General features: G+C 37.9%; 1 protein-coding gene across 1 annotated transcript in view; it reads left to right on the top strand.

The window, feature by feature from the left end:
- Positions 1-13,512, top strand: part of SLC12A2 (solute carrier family 12 member 2) — a gene marked incomplete at its 5' end in the record, with an annotated part of 61,671 nt that extends 48,159 nt beyond the window's left edge. Inside the window, 11 exons of the mRNA XM_084278294.1 lie at positions 599-739; positions 972-1,078; positions 2,996-3,075; positions 4,365-4,505; positions 5,184-5,231; positions 6,785-6,907; positions 7,083-7,194; positions 7,687-7,773; positions 8,279-8,414; positions 11,669-11,736; positions 12,615-13,512. Of these exons, the coding sequence (XP_084134420.1) occupies positions 599-739; positions 972-1,078; positions 2,996-3,075; positions 4,365-4,505; positions 5,184-5,231; positions 6,785-6,907; positions 7,083-7,194; positions 7,687-7,773; positions 8,279-8,414; positions 11,669-11,736; positions 12,615-12,750 (1,179 nt within the window). The 3' untranslated portion in view covers positions 12,751-13,512. The remainder of the gene's footprint in view (positions 1-598; positions 740-971; positions 1,079-2,995; positions 3,076-4,364; positions 4,506-5,183; positions 5,232-6,784; positions 6,908-7,082; positions 7,195-7,686; positions 7,774-8,278; positions 8,415-11,668; positions 11,737-12,614) is intronic.

Genomic DNA, 13,512 nt, shown 5'->3' with positions numbered 1-13,512 from the left:
GTATCCTTTTGCAAAAACTGAGCTACTGTGTTCTTGATTATACCTCATCTGGTATTCTGAATTTTGATGTCAAGGAAGAACAAAATTATTTATCCTGGTGGAAGTAATAAAGAGAAGGTATTTCAAGAGATGACTTTGACTGCAACATAAAACTACAGAAGTGACACTATTGTGGCAGAGGCTTTCTTGTAAGGATTATGTACACAGAGGCATGCTTGTTCAGCCTGAAACAAATATTCCTGTGAAGCCTGATATTAAATCATTCTATTTCTGTGTATGTTTCCTTAGAAAACCCTTTCCTTTTAAGCATATGTTATGCTTTGGAGGACAAGATTGTGCCACCTGCTGGAGAACTGGGTTGTGCTCTGCAGGAACAAGATTGCTAAAGCTTGAACAACCCTAAAAATTAGTCTGGTCCACTCTTTGATGCTGACAATGCTTGTTAATGTGGTATTGTGGAGGTTTTTGATAGTGTAGAAGCATGTTTTCAGGTTCTTAAAGTTTGAATTGGATTCTATCTCTGAAATTAAAAATGGGGGAGGGGGTGCCTTTATTACTGTTCATAAGTTGTTCCCTCTCCCCTTTGTTATTTTGAAAGGGTCCTCGGAGGCAAGCCATGAAAGAACTGTCAACTGATTTGGCTAAATATCAGCGATGGTTAATTAAAAACAAGATGAAGGCTTTCTATGCACCAGTGCATGCAGAGGACTTGAGAGACGGGGGGCAATACTTAATGCAGGTACACCTCTTCTTCCTTTTTTCTTTTTTTTCTTTTTTTAAGTGCAAGTGGTGAAGACAAACATCAAGACTTGAGGCATTTTTATACTTGAACGTATTTTCATTTTGTGAAGTTATCTTAAAACTTTCATGAAAAATACTTAGTTTTCAGCTTCAGGAAATAACAGAACCTTTAGTTGTTTCAATAACATGTCTCTTTATAAAAGATTTTTTTTTTTTTTTTTTGTTACTAGGCTGCTGGTTTGGGTAGAATGAGACCTAACACCCTTGTTGTTGGTTTTAAGAAAAACTGGAGACAAAGTGACATGAGAGATGTTGAAACCTATATCAATTTGTTCCAGTAAGTAGACAATGCAGACGTGTAGTTCTGTTCAGTTTCAGTACATTTGGTAATAAAGGTAGTAACATGAACTTGAAGACTTCAGTTGTGTGAAGTTTCTTTCAGACAGATTTTCTGTGTTGGTGATCCAGCAGTCTTCAATGCCTTGATTTTTTTCTGATAGGGAAGTTAGAAGTAAGTGTCTAGTGTTTAAGCAGATTTGATTTCCACAGCTCTTTCTTTGTCTAGAAAGATTTGCACAGTAGTCTGAAGTTTAGAAGTTACGGTCTTCAGTGATGGAACTAATCCTGTGCCCCAGTGTGCTGAGTTCTTTAATGCATAGTTCTGTTGGAAGTACAGGTTTTCCTTCATTTCTTCTGTACAAATTAAGTGTCGTAGAGAATGAATCAACTCATGCTGAAGTTCTATCTTCATTAATCTTTGCTCTAGGATACAAGAAATACTTCACTTATAGGATACACAGTACTGACACTGAAAATAATACAGTAGCCAAAAAGGAGATGGGAAGAGAAATCCCAGTGTTACCTGACAGTACTGAAAGTCACACCATTTCTGGCTGAAAAATGTAATAGAATAACTTGTGCTACCAACACTTACGAAAACCAAAACTTGATTCTTGCACTTACAGAGGTGTTTTTATGTGCTGCTTAACCTGCTTCATTTATGCTTCACACTTCTTATATACTGGGACTTAGATAGAATGGGGTCATTACAGGCAGAAATAAAAAAAAAATCATACACTCCCCCCTCTCCCAGTTACCTAAGGAAAAAATCCAGGAGGATCAAATGCAGTGAAAAATGAGGAGGCATGTTGGCTAGTTACTAGTTTTTCTTTTTTTCCTATTTTATTTCAAAATGGTTTCTGCTGGGAGATGTGTCAAGTGCAACAAGTCACGTGTTTCTCCACATCCTAAAAGATAAACCAAAGGAGGTAATAGTGTTACATCTGGAAAATCTCTGGAAAATTAAATGTCTCTGAAGCACACAGTAGAAACACATCTAACCTGTACAGATTTAACAAATTAAATAATGCTTTTAAAATGTTCACTAACGGACAAAATACTTTCTTCTCAAATGAACCTCAATTTGTCTTGCATTTGTTACAAAATATATTGATACTTGGAAAATTTCTAATCAAGTCTCACTCTCTTTCTCTGAAGAGAAATGTCCAATGGATAAAATCTTGAGAAATTTTGGTCTGTGGAAATGACATGGGAGGGAGTTCTGTGATTTGTGGTTCTCTGTAATGAGCTTTCATATTTAAAGGCCTGATGATTAAAGGCCATACATTATATGGTTAAGTTCATGTTTTTCTGTCTTAGATTTTGCAGTTTTTATCATTCACTTTACTACACTTTTACACAGCCGTTTATTCAGGCTTTTTGGTTTTTTCTACAATAACAAAGTTGTCTCTTCTTTTTTTAAAGGAGTGACTTCCTTCTCCATCGGAGAAAATGGAAATAGCCACATTATGACAGAAAATTTTACTCTGATTACAATTTCATAACATTTTAAAATACCCAAATGTTTTGGAAAGATGTCAGGAATTTTAGTTCTTAGATCAAGATCAACTCAAAATAAATTCCTTTACACATGTGAAAGGAGATAAAAAAATTAGATTACTCAGTGTGTCTTGTCATCATCTAAACAGAACTTGAGTAACTTACTGTTGCTTTTGTTTGTTCACATAGGTGAGAGGGGGAGGAAAGGTAATGGATACCCTTTCTAGGTGGTGCTTTTTAGGATGTGGTCAGATCACTGATACAATTCCTAATTTAAATTTCAATTCTAAACTAACAGACAAATTTGTGTTAGGGGAATTTAAGCAGTGTTAGAATTTGTTCAGAGAGGGTGTGTAAAGTGGGTCATTTGGGAAAGAAGAACTTGTAAAATATTTACTTTGTTCCTTTTGTTTAGTGATGCCTTTGATGTTCAGTATGGTGTAGTTGTCATCCGCCTAAAGGAGGGCCTGGACATTTCTCACCTTCAGGGCCAAGGTAAGACTTATTTTGTTTCATCTGGTGAATAGTTGTGCTAATTCACTTTTAATTTTGCTTTCTGAAAATACTAAATGCAGATTAAAAAACAAAACACAGTTCTTCTTGCAGAAGCAAAGAGAAATTAGGAAGTATGAAATGTAAAACAAAGTCAGAACATCAGCAACAGAACTTGGCTTTGTGCATGTTTCAGCTTTGTAAGTTGCATATAGTTGTTCCTCAAGGATTTACTATTTTACAGGAAAAAAAAAATATAGAAGCTATCATACTGATACCACGTGTTTGGGACCGAAGTCTAGAAATCATGAAAATAGCAAGTGTTGCATGATCCAGGAATGCTGTGGGTCACGTGTGGTTTGTCAACACCTACATATACTAGTTTAGACATCTCAGTAGTATGTCCCAAATTAAGGTTTCCTGTTTTTGGTGTGGACATCTTGGTTATGCTTTGAAAGTAATAATCTTCTCCTGAACGGTGAGATTTTGGTTAAATCTCAAGGAGAATAATGAGGGAAGCCTGTGAACTTCAGCAGCAGTCAGCAGTCCGTTTGGAATGGCTGATTTGTTTGTAGCTTGCTGCAGCATTTACAATGAGGAAGACTGCTTGTGACGCAATCTTTCTAGGGGGGGTACCTTCCTGAAGAAGATGGAGAGGGGGGAGATTGATCCTTCACTGGAAACGTATGAATGTGTGAGGATTTGGAGAGGCACAGAGAGCCTGTCACTGTGTGCAGGAGAGCAGAGGAGCGCCAAACAAGAGCAAGCAAACTTGTGCTGTGAAAACAGCCTTGCTGTGAGCAGACTGGGTAATGAAACCGTATCATTTAGGGATTGTGAGTTTGCTTTTGTTGTGACAGCTACCAAGCCAAACCAGAAAAAAAGAATTGGCTGTTATACATACCTGGCCTGGACCTTGTCTAAGGCTCATGGTCCCTCTTGGCATTAGAGTGGAAGAAATGGAAAATGTTTCACCAAGTAATTTTTTTTTTTTTTCTGCGGTTTTGGCTGTACTTCCTCAGTATTAGCTAGCTGGTTTATGTTTAGCCTGTGGTAGTGCAATCAGCACCCAAAATCTGGGAAGGAAGTAGCAGGAACTTGCAGCTCTGCTCAGATGAGCTCATTTAAGACTGTTGTTGCTTTTTGCTATTTTTTCCACTCTCTTTGCCATTGTGTAACAGTTGCAATAGAATTTAATCAATTGTGAGCCGTTTGTATATAGTCACGTATTTCCATTGGTACAACGTGGAACAATTTAGTGGTTTATAACATGTTTCTTTGCTTTCTCAAAGAAGAATTACTGTCATCCCAAGAAAAATCTCCGTGTACCAAGGATATCATAGTAAAAGTGGATTATAGCAAGAAGACTGAGACAGACACTTCTATAGCTTTTGCTCCATCATCTAGTGAAAGAACTCCTGCTCTACATAAAGGTAACTTGTTAAGCTAGCAATGAAATTTGAATTCTCACTGTTTCTCTCTCCTTCCCTCCTCAGTTCTTCTCTCCCCTCACCAGGGTATGATTTAAGGGATTTTTTTGTCTATGGAACAGAAGTGTCATGCTTTTCCAGCTGTCAATACCTAATCACTTAGGTACTTTGGTTTAGAGCTTACCAGTACATAAATTAAGTCTTTCCCTTTTGTCCCTAAATAAAATATGTGGAAGACAATGCCCTGCAATGGATTTTCTTTGTTAATGACTCTGGGCATAAAAAAATGCTTGAGAATTGTCTCACATGCCTTTATATTAAGTGTGATTTGAAGGCTGCTAGATTTATGAAGTGTTTTTCACCTCAGAGTAGAATATTGTATGCATGTTAACAGACACGAATAATTCAGGATATTTTGACATGACAATAACCCAATTTTTTTAAAAGTAAAACCTGGAGTGGCTTAATAGTTGTAAGCAATGTGAATTTTTGGTTTTTTCTTACTATTATAAAGTACCTTAGGATCTGGTAGACTCCTCTATTTGTGTGCCTTTTTTTATATGAAAATCCATTTCATTCTATATCTTTATTTTCAATTTCTTTTATATACATTAGTTGTGTTTTCATTAACATCACAAAGGAAATTAACCTTTTTATTTTGTATCTTTAAAAATCTTCCAGAGGAGGACGAGGATGGAAAGAATCCAACACAACCACTGTTGAAAAAAGGCAGGCATTTTCCACCTTTTTGTGTTAAATCATTCTTTTGCATTGTTAATTTCAGTTTTCCTTTTGTATTTCTTTCTACACATATATGGGAGAGAGAAAAATATAAACCGTGCAGTGTTAACTTGTTTCTTTATATTTGCCTTGGAATGTGCTTCATCTCTAGGAATTAGGACATGGAAAATGCAACTTTGTGGAAATTCTCAGAACAAGTTTCTACTGAGAAAGGATTCTGCATGTGTCTTAAGAGACAAATGCTGCAGTGTTTTGGGGTTTGGTTTTTTTTGGTTGGTTGGTTTTGGTTGGTTGGTTTTTGTTTGCTTTTTAAGCTTTTGTTCTTAAGTAGCATTTGAAATGTGTTGAGGAGCTTGCTTCTCTGTCTTAGGTAGCTATCTGGGTTCTTGATTTAGGAGTAGAGGAAGTATCAAATGGTAAGATGGATGTGCTTCATCAGCCTATTCAGTAGGTCTTCAAAAGCCATAGTTGTTCTGTTACTCGGAATTGTTAAATTAAAGCATAATATAGCTGCTTGGTGAGATAAACACCTGAAATAAGTAGTCATTCATATAAACAGCATTTAGAGAGAGGAATTGAGCAGTATTCAATCCCTGTTTTATTTCAGACTACTTGTTTTTTTGAGTTAAGCAAATATTTTTCTTAGATTTATTTAACTTTTTTTGAATTTTCTTAATAATTTCAGCAGCTAGAAGCTGTTGTGTTTTAATAAAGGAAAGTGAGATTACATGTTGAAGTGTAAGATGGCAGTTTGGAAGAAGTTTCAGTATACAGTAAAAATAGTATATTAATGTAAATAAGTCACAGACATCCTCTAAATTTAAAAATTCCTAAGAAAAAAAGGACTGAGTTGAATATCTAACTTCGGGTTCTTGTTCAAATTGAGGTTTTAATTAAGGGAAACAGGTTAGTTTTTTCTGTAGTTTCAAAAAAATATACTCAGCTGTAGTAATGTAATTTAAGACGCCCTTCTTGTCTGTACTGCAAAAGCAGTAACTTTGTGTAACAGAGTAGTCTGTCTACATTGTGCTTCAGAACCTTTCACCTGCAGAGCAGTACTTGTTGCGAAAGATAGAACTCCAGCTTTTATTTTCATCACATGGGTAAAGAAAATTGGATTTAAGGAAAGAAGAAAAGTGCTTAGGACATGGTGTTTACTTGGAAATTACTATGTGTTTTGTCATATGCAGGCAGTAGCAAGTGTTTGACTTAATGCTCTAAAGTATGTGTGCAAGGCTAGTTATATTGTCTAGGCAAATGACTGTATTAAGGTCTTACAGATACTTTGTCAAATGTCTGCTAAATTATTTTTAAATTTAAATCTTTAAGTATTAGAGGTTGAGTTTGCTGACTCCCTGAATATTGCGTAGTTTACATCCATTCAGTTAAAATTTGGAGTTGGCTTAGGGGGGTAGTGGGAAGAAGCAATTTTTATTTAAACTTGGGATACCACAAAATATTAAGGAGTTGCAAAAAAATTCAGGGTGATGAAGCAAAACACTTGAAAAATTAAATTTCGGTTTTTTTTTTTTTCTTTCTAGATTCAAAGAGCCTATCTTCTCCTTTAAACTTGGTTGACCAAAGACTTCTTGATGCTAGTACTCAGTTTCAGAAGAAACAAGGCAAAAGCAATATTGATGTCTGGTGGCTCTTTGATGATGGAGGTAAAGTGTTTATATTTAAAAACAAACATTAAAAAAAATTACAGGAGTTACTTTGTATAAATTGTTAACAAATAACTTTCAGTCAGTTTAGATGTAGATTACAAATTTGTACTATTATACACTTAACGCAGCACTATGTTTTCTGAATTGTTCTGAAATTCTGGTTAAAATGCAGGTTTAACATTGTTGATTCCCTATCTTGTAACAACCAAGAAGAAGTGGAAAGACTGTAAGATCAGAGTGTTCATTGGTGGAAAAATAAACAGGATTGATCATGACCGAAGAGCGTAAGTCTGCCTTGAAATACTTGGTTTCGAATGTTAATAAAACGTGTTACACAGTAGCTTGCTTTCTCCTCTTAGTAGTTTTCTTTTGCTTCTTTGAGGTCTAACCATCTTTTCTGATATTTCTAAAGAAGCCCCTTCCATTTCCACCGAAGTGTTTCAGAGGAGATAGCTGGAGTTAAATTCATCTCTCTGAAGCATTGTCTGACGCTAACGTTTTCAAATGTTTTTCTGAGGTTTTCTTAAAGGGAGAACTCTTCCCTTACATTTTAATGGGTTTAACATTTTCGTGGTTTTCTTTTTTTTCTCCAAATAGTGTTGTTGAGTTATAGCTGTATGCTAGGTCAATATGATTCTGTTTTTTCCCCCTATAACATTTAAGTTAATTTTATTTTTTCTTAAATTCACCGTTTCATTCCTGTAAATACCTATCTCTTTACCCTGAGAAATAATTAAATATCTGATCATGCATAAAGGCTTGTTGTTCTGATACAGGATGGCTACTTTGCTCAGCAAATTTCGGATAGACTTCTCGGACATTATGGTTCTTGGGGATATTAATACTAAGCCAAAGAAAGAAAAGTAAGTCTCAGAAAACCCAGCTTGTTTGTTTAATTCCTGATGTCTTTCATTAATTCAGACTACTTCATTCTTACCTACATAACAGTTTTGATAGAGTAGTTCATATGGCATCCAGTATTTCATGAAAATGTAGAAAATAAATTAACCATAAACTCCTACAGCCAGTAGCTTAGAATCTTGTACTTTTTTAAATCTCTGATTATTAAACAGTAATACAGAATTTAGAAAAATACAGTTCCAAAAAATCTAATTTGTTTGGATGTCATGGTTTAGCCCCAGCTGGCAGTTGGGGTTCTATGTCCCTAAATGTTGGTTGATTATAATATCTGCGTATACATATAGCTGATTTCATGTTCTAACTGCAATTGGCAATAGAAAAAAAAATCAGTTGATTTTTATACGGTAATAAAACTGACTTTCTGATATCATCAAAGTCATTGCTTGACATACAAGTCATAAAACACTCATATCTGTTTTAATATGGCTTTTAACTTAATTGTTCCAGTATTGCAGCTTTTGAGGAAATGATAGAGCCCTTCCGACTTCATGAAGATGATAAAGAACAAGAAGTTGCGGACAAAATGAAGGAAGATGAACCATGGAGGATAACAGATAACGAACTTGAGCTTTACAAAACAAAGGTTCTGTATTGGTCACTGTGTTCTGTTAAATGTTGTTAAGCTTTTTTTTCCCTCCTACTGCATTTGTGGATGTGGTATCAATGAGTTCAGGTCTAAACTGCTTTCATACAGTACTCCAGCAGTTAATTTAGAACAGAATAATCTATATTCCTCTGTTTCACTTTTTTGACCAAATTATTTTTTTAATTAAAAATGCACATATCTATTTGTGGTGTTAGTGAGCAGATAAAGTTCTGACAGATTTTCGAAGCAGTTGTGCACTACAAAGACATCAGAGGTACTCCTCCTGAAGTGCTTCTATGGAGGAGACTTAGGTACTGTCCTGTAACAGATTGCCGATAGAGAGGAGTATCTAAAGAAAGTCCGGCAAAAGTTTCAGTGATCTGAATTTCTACAACATGGTCCTGAGTATATTCCACCTTGCCTTCTTTTTCTTGTCAGTCTTTTTACAACTTCTGTGAGGATTGGGGATAGAACAGCCGGAAGGAGGATCTGGGGAACTACAGGCCTGTCAGCCTGACCTCAGTCCTGGGGAAGATCATGGAGAGGGTCATCTTGGGAGCTGTCATGCAGCACATGCATGATGGCCAGGGGATCAGGCCTAGTCAACATGTGTCTACAAAAGGTAGATCCTGTCAAACTAACCTGATCACCTTCTATGACAAGGTGACTCGCTTAATGGACAAGGGGAAGGCTGTGGATGTGGTCTACCTGGACTTCAGTAAAGCCTTTGACACGGTTTCTCACAGCATTCTGACTGAGAAACTGGCTGCCACTGGCCTTGACAGGTGGACCCTCAACTGGGTTAAAAACTGGCTGGATGGCCGGGCCCAAAGGGTGGTGGTGAATGGAACCAAATCCAGCTGGAGGCCGGTCATGAGTGGCGTCCTCCAGGGCTCAGTCCTGGGTCTGGTGTTGTTCAACATCTTTATCAGTGACCTCGATGAAGGGATTGAATGCTCCCTCAGTAAGTCTGCAGATGACACTAAGCTGGGAGGAAGTGTTGATCTGCCTGAGGGTAGGGAGGCTCTTCAGAGGAATCTGAAAAGACTGGACTGATGGGCTGAGACCAATGGGATGAAGTTTAACAAGGCCAAGTGCAGAGTGCTGCACATGGGACATAACAACCCCATGCAGCACTACAGACTTGGGGGAGGTTGGCTGGAGAGCTGTCAGGAAGAAAGGACCTGGGTGTGTTGGTTGACAGCAGGCTGAATATGAGCCAGGAGTGTACCCGGGCAGCCAAGAAGGCCAGTGGCATCTTGGCTTGTAACAAAAACAGTGTGGCCAGTAGGTCTAGGGAGGTAATTGTGCCCCTGTACTTGGCATTGGTGAGGCCACACCTTGAGTACTGTGTGCAGTTCTGGGCTCCCCACCATAATAAGGACATTGAGGTCCTTGAGCAAGTGCAGAGAAGGGCAACCAGGCTGGGGAGGGCAAATCCTATGAGGAACGGCTGAGGGAGCTGGGGATGTTTAGCCTGGAGAAGAGGAGGCTGAGGGGAGACCTTATCACCAGCTGTTGATGACAGGTTGGCCATGAGCCAGCAGTGTGCCTCGGTGGCTAAGACAGCCAATGGGATCCTGGGGTGCATCTGGAGGAGTGTAGCCAGCAGGTCAAAGGAGGTGATCCTCCCCCTCTACTCTGCCCTGGTCAGGTCCCACCTGGAGTATTGTGTCCAGTTCTGGGCTCCCTGGTATAAGAAGGACAGGGATCTCCTGGAGAGAGTCCAGAGAAGGGCTACGAAGATGATTCAGGGCCTGGAGCATCTCCCCTATGAGGACAGGCTGAGTGAGCTGGGACTGTTCAGCCTTGAGAAGAGAAGACTAAGGGGGGACCTAATTAAAGTCTATAATTTTCTTAAGCAGGGCATGCAGGGGGAATCAACCAGCCCCTTTTCAGTGGTCTGTGGAGACTGGACAAGGGGCAATGGCTGCAAGTTGGAGCACAGGAAGTTCCGCACCAACATGCAGAAGAACTTTTTCACAGTGAGGGTGACAGAGCCCTGGGACAGGCTGCCCAGGGAGGTGGTGGAGTCTCCTTCTCTGCAGATATTCAAGATGCGTCTGGACGCCTCTCTGTGCAGTATGAGCTGGGGAGCTGCTTTGGCAGGGGGGTTGGACCGGATGATCTCTTGAGGTCCCTTCCAACCCCTACAATTTTATGATACAACTACCTGAAGGGAGGTTGTAGAGAGGTGGGCGATGGTCTCTTCAGCCAGGTGACAGGAGATAGGACAAGGGGAAATGGCACAAAGCTGTGCCAGGGCAGGTTTAGATTGGATATTAGAAAAAAATGTTTTACTGAAGGAGTTGTCAGGGCCTGGAACAGGCTGCCCAGGGAGGTGGTTGAGTCACCTTCCCTGGATGTGTTCAAAAAAAGGGTAGATGAGGTACTTAGGGATATGGTTTAGCTTAGGATGGGAATGGTTGGACTCGATGATCGTCAAAGATTCTGTGATTTGTAGTGGAGAAGAAATGGGAATGGAATATTGTAATTGTAAATGTAAAAATCTGTTCAGCAGGTAGGTACAGATAAACTAGCAGCTGCTGCTGAGATCTCTTAATTGCATATTATCCAGGGATTGGGCTAGGCTGGAGGAAGTTGTGAAGTATGGTTACTTCACAGTTAATGAACTGCTTGATGCCTTCCAGTCAAAACTCATTTCAACGAGATAACTGAAGTGATTTATTCTTTTGTCTGCTGATAGCTTAATTATTTCTGCCAACACCATGGCTTGGGGCTGACTAGGTTTCAGCTCATCTGAGAACAACAGAACTATAAGAAATGGTTAAGTAAAAATGTTTGCCAAGTTAGTTGACATAAAAGAGAAATGAGGAAGCTAATGTTAAGACAGGATAGGGTGATAAAGGGAGATCCATTATGGAGATAGGCTTAACAAAGAAAGGTGGAGCTTTGCTTTTTTAAGACCTACTTGCAATGAGAAGAAAACAAAATGCGTTTTTTTTTTGCTTCCTGGCTGTGGAGGATGGTATCAGTACTAGAGGAACCATCTTAAATTCAGCTTTCGTAGTATTTGGCTTATTTGTACGTTCTGAGTTTGCTGTTTTCTTTCTCAGTCTTACAACCATAGGTATTTCAAAAAGTAAGTTGCCAAACTGATGGTGAAGTACATGCCTTACGTATGTTACTTGTTCTAGTTGATCATAACTGGTGTTCATTTTTCTTGAATTGATGAACTCAATGTATTTTTATATAAAAGATCTTCCTGACAAGTTTCATTTTGATTACAGACTTACCGCCAAATTAGGCTAAATGAGTTGCTGAAAGAACATTCAAGTACAGCTAACATAATTGTCATGTAAGTAAATGATTTGTACTGTTACTATATAGAGCTGTGATCTGAAATACAGGTTGGAAAGAAGCCTGTGCCTTGACTTAAGAGAGATTTCAGCACTGTGAAAGTATTTATTAGAAGTATGGAGCTACTATAGTGATGAATGAAGAGTGGCCTGTGTAGTTTTGTGCTTCTGATATGCGGCTTTAGGTGAATACCCCTGCATTTGTAGTGCAGCTTATATTCCTTCTGCTCCTGTGTTCAGGTGTTAGACTCTTTTTCAGGTCCTTCCTTTCAGTCCTTTTTCTGGGAAATCTCTCTAGATAAAATAAGATAATTATCCTTCTGATGGATTTCCCTGGGATTACTTTTGTGGTAAACAAACAGAATGCAGATCATAGGTTTCTTTGCTGTTTTTCTGTAGGAACCTGCAGCTCCAGGTAGTAGTACTACAAGTGAAGTTTAAGTAGGTCAAATAGCAATTCTTTTCAAAATTAAAAAGAGCATGGCATGTTTTGGAAGGATTGAGAGAAGGAATATTATACTGTACCAACCTGGCATTGAGAGAAAAGGCTATACTTTAAAATCTTGAATTCTTTCAAGAAACTGTCTTCAACTGAGAACAAGTTTACCTGAAGCTACGTGAATACAAAATGGTGGTAACAGGTCAAAAGTGAGGGGTAAATATATGTAAAAGCCTGTGGTGCTTTAGACACGGACTCTCAACTCATTTAATGAATTGTGAGGGAGAGAAAATAAACGCAAACAAAGAAGGTTAGGAAATTTGACTTAATACCTACATCTTTGTGGAATCATATGATACTTATATTTGTGTTATGACTTGTACTTCACCAGTCTCTTAATGGTTTAATGCTTTTTTTTTTCTTCCCTGTGAATTGCAGGAGTTTGCCAGTTGCACGAAAAGGTGCGGTTTCTAGTGCACTATACATGGCCTGGTTAGAAGCTCTTTCTAAAGATCTGCCACCAATTCTCCTTGTTCGTGGGAATCATCAGAGTGTTCTTACATTCTATTCCTAAGCATACTGCATATGAGACAGCTATGATGAAATGGTACTTCAGTGCCCAGGGAGATTGACTGATGTGGTCTGTAGTTTATTAACATCACAAAGGCAAAAAGTGACTCTTCTTTCACTATTTCACTGACTTGAAAGCACACAAGGAAAGTCACTGTATTTTAAAGTTGTGACATCTTCAGTTTATTCTATATTTTCTGTAATTTAATCTTGCTTAATGGGGGAGGATTCCTTGTTAGACTGAAGAACAAGACAAGCTTTTTGTTTGCTATTTGAATAGCAGCAATAAAATGTTTTATTTTTGATCAATGAAAGGATTATAGATTTATAAAAAGCCTTTTAGCCTTGAGGTGCCTTCTGAAATTAACCAAATCTTATCCATACATCCTATTTTATAAATTTATATAGAATGTCAAAATCTGTCTTCAACTAAGAGTTTAAATCAGACTTCCTTTAGTTTTTAGTCTCTTCCATCTTACAATAAAAATGAATGCTGCTTTTCAGTCTTCCATTGAGCTATTAGTTCTTAGTACTGTATGTTTTCTATTGTCAGAAAGTTTTTGGGTTTTTATTATTATATCTGTTAGATTTAAAGGTGAGAATTGGGGCAGGTCAGTTGAACTAAAAAAAAAATAAATCCTGATGTTATTGTCAAGACTTCGTACTACTAAATTTTGTAACATTAAAGTAAAACTAATTCTACTAGCAGATAGGATTCTCTTCTCAAATTTGACAATATGTACTACTTTGTCACTAGTCTGAGATA

Source organism: Gallinula chloropus (assembly GCF_964237585.1).
Source record: "Gallinula chloropus genome assembly, chromosome: Z".
NCBI classification, from domain to species: Eukaryota; Metazoa; Chordata; class Aves; order Gruiformes; family Rallidae; genus Gallinula; species Gallinula chloropus.
This window is presented reverse-complemented; position numbering and strand designations above follow the sequence as displayed.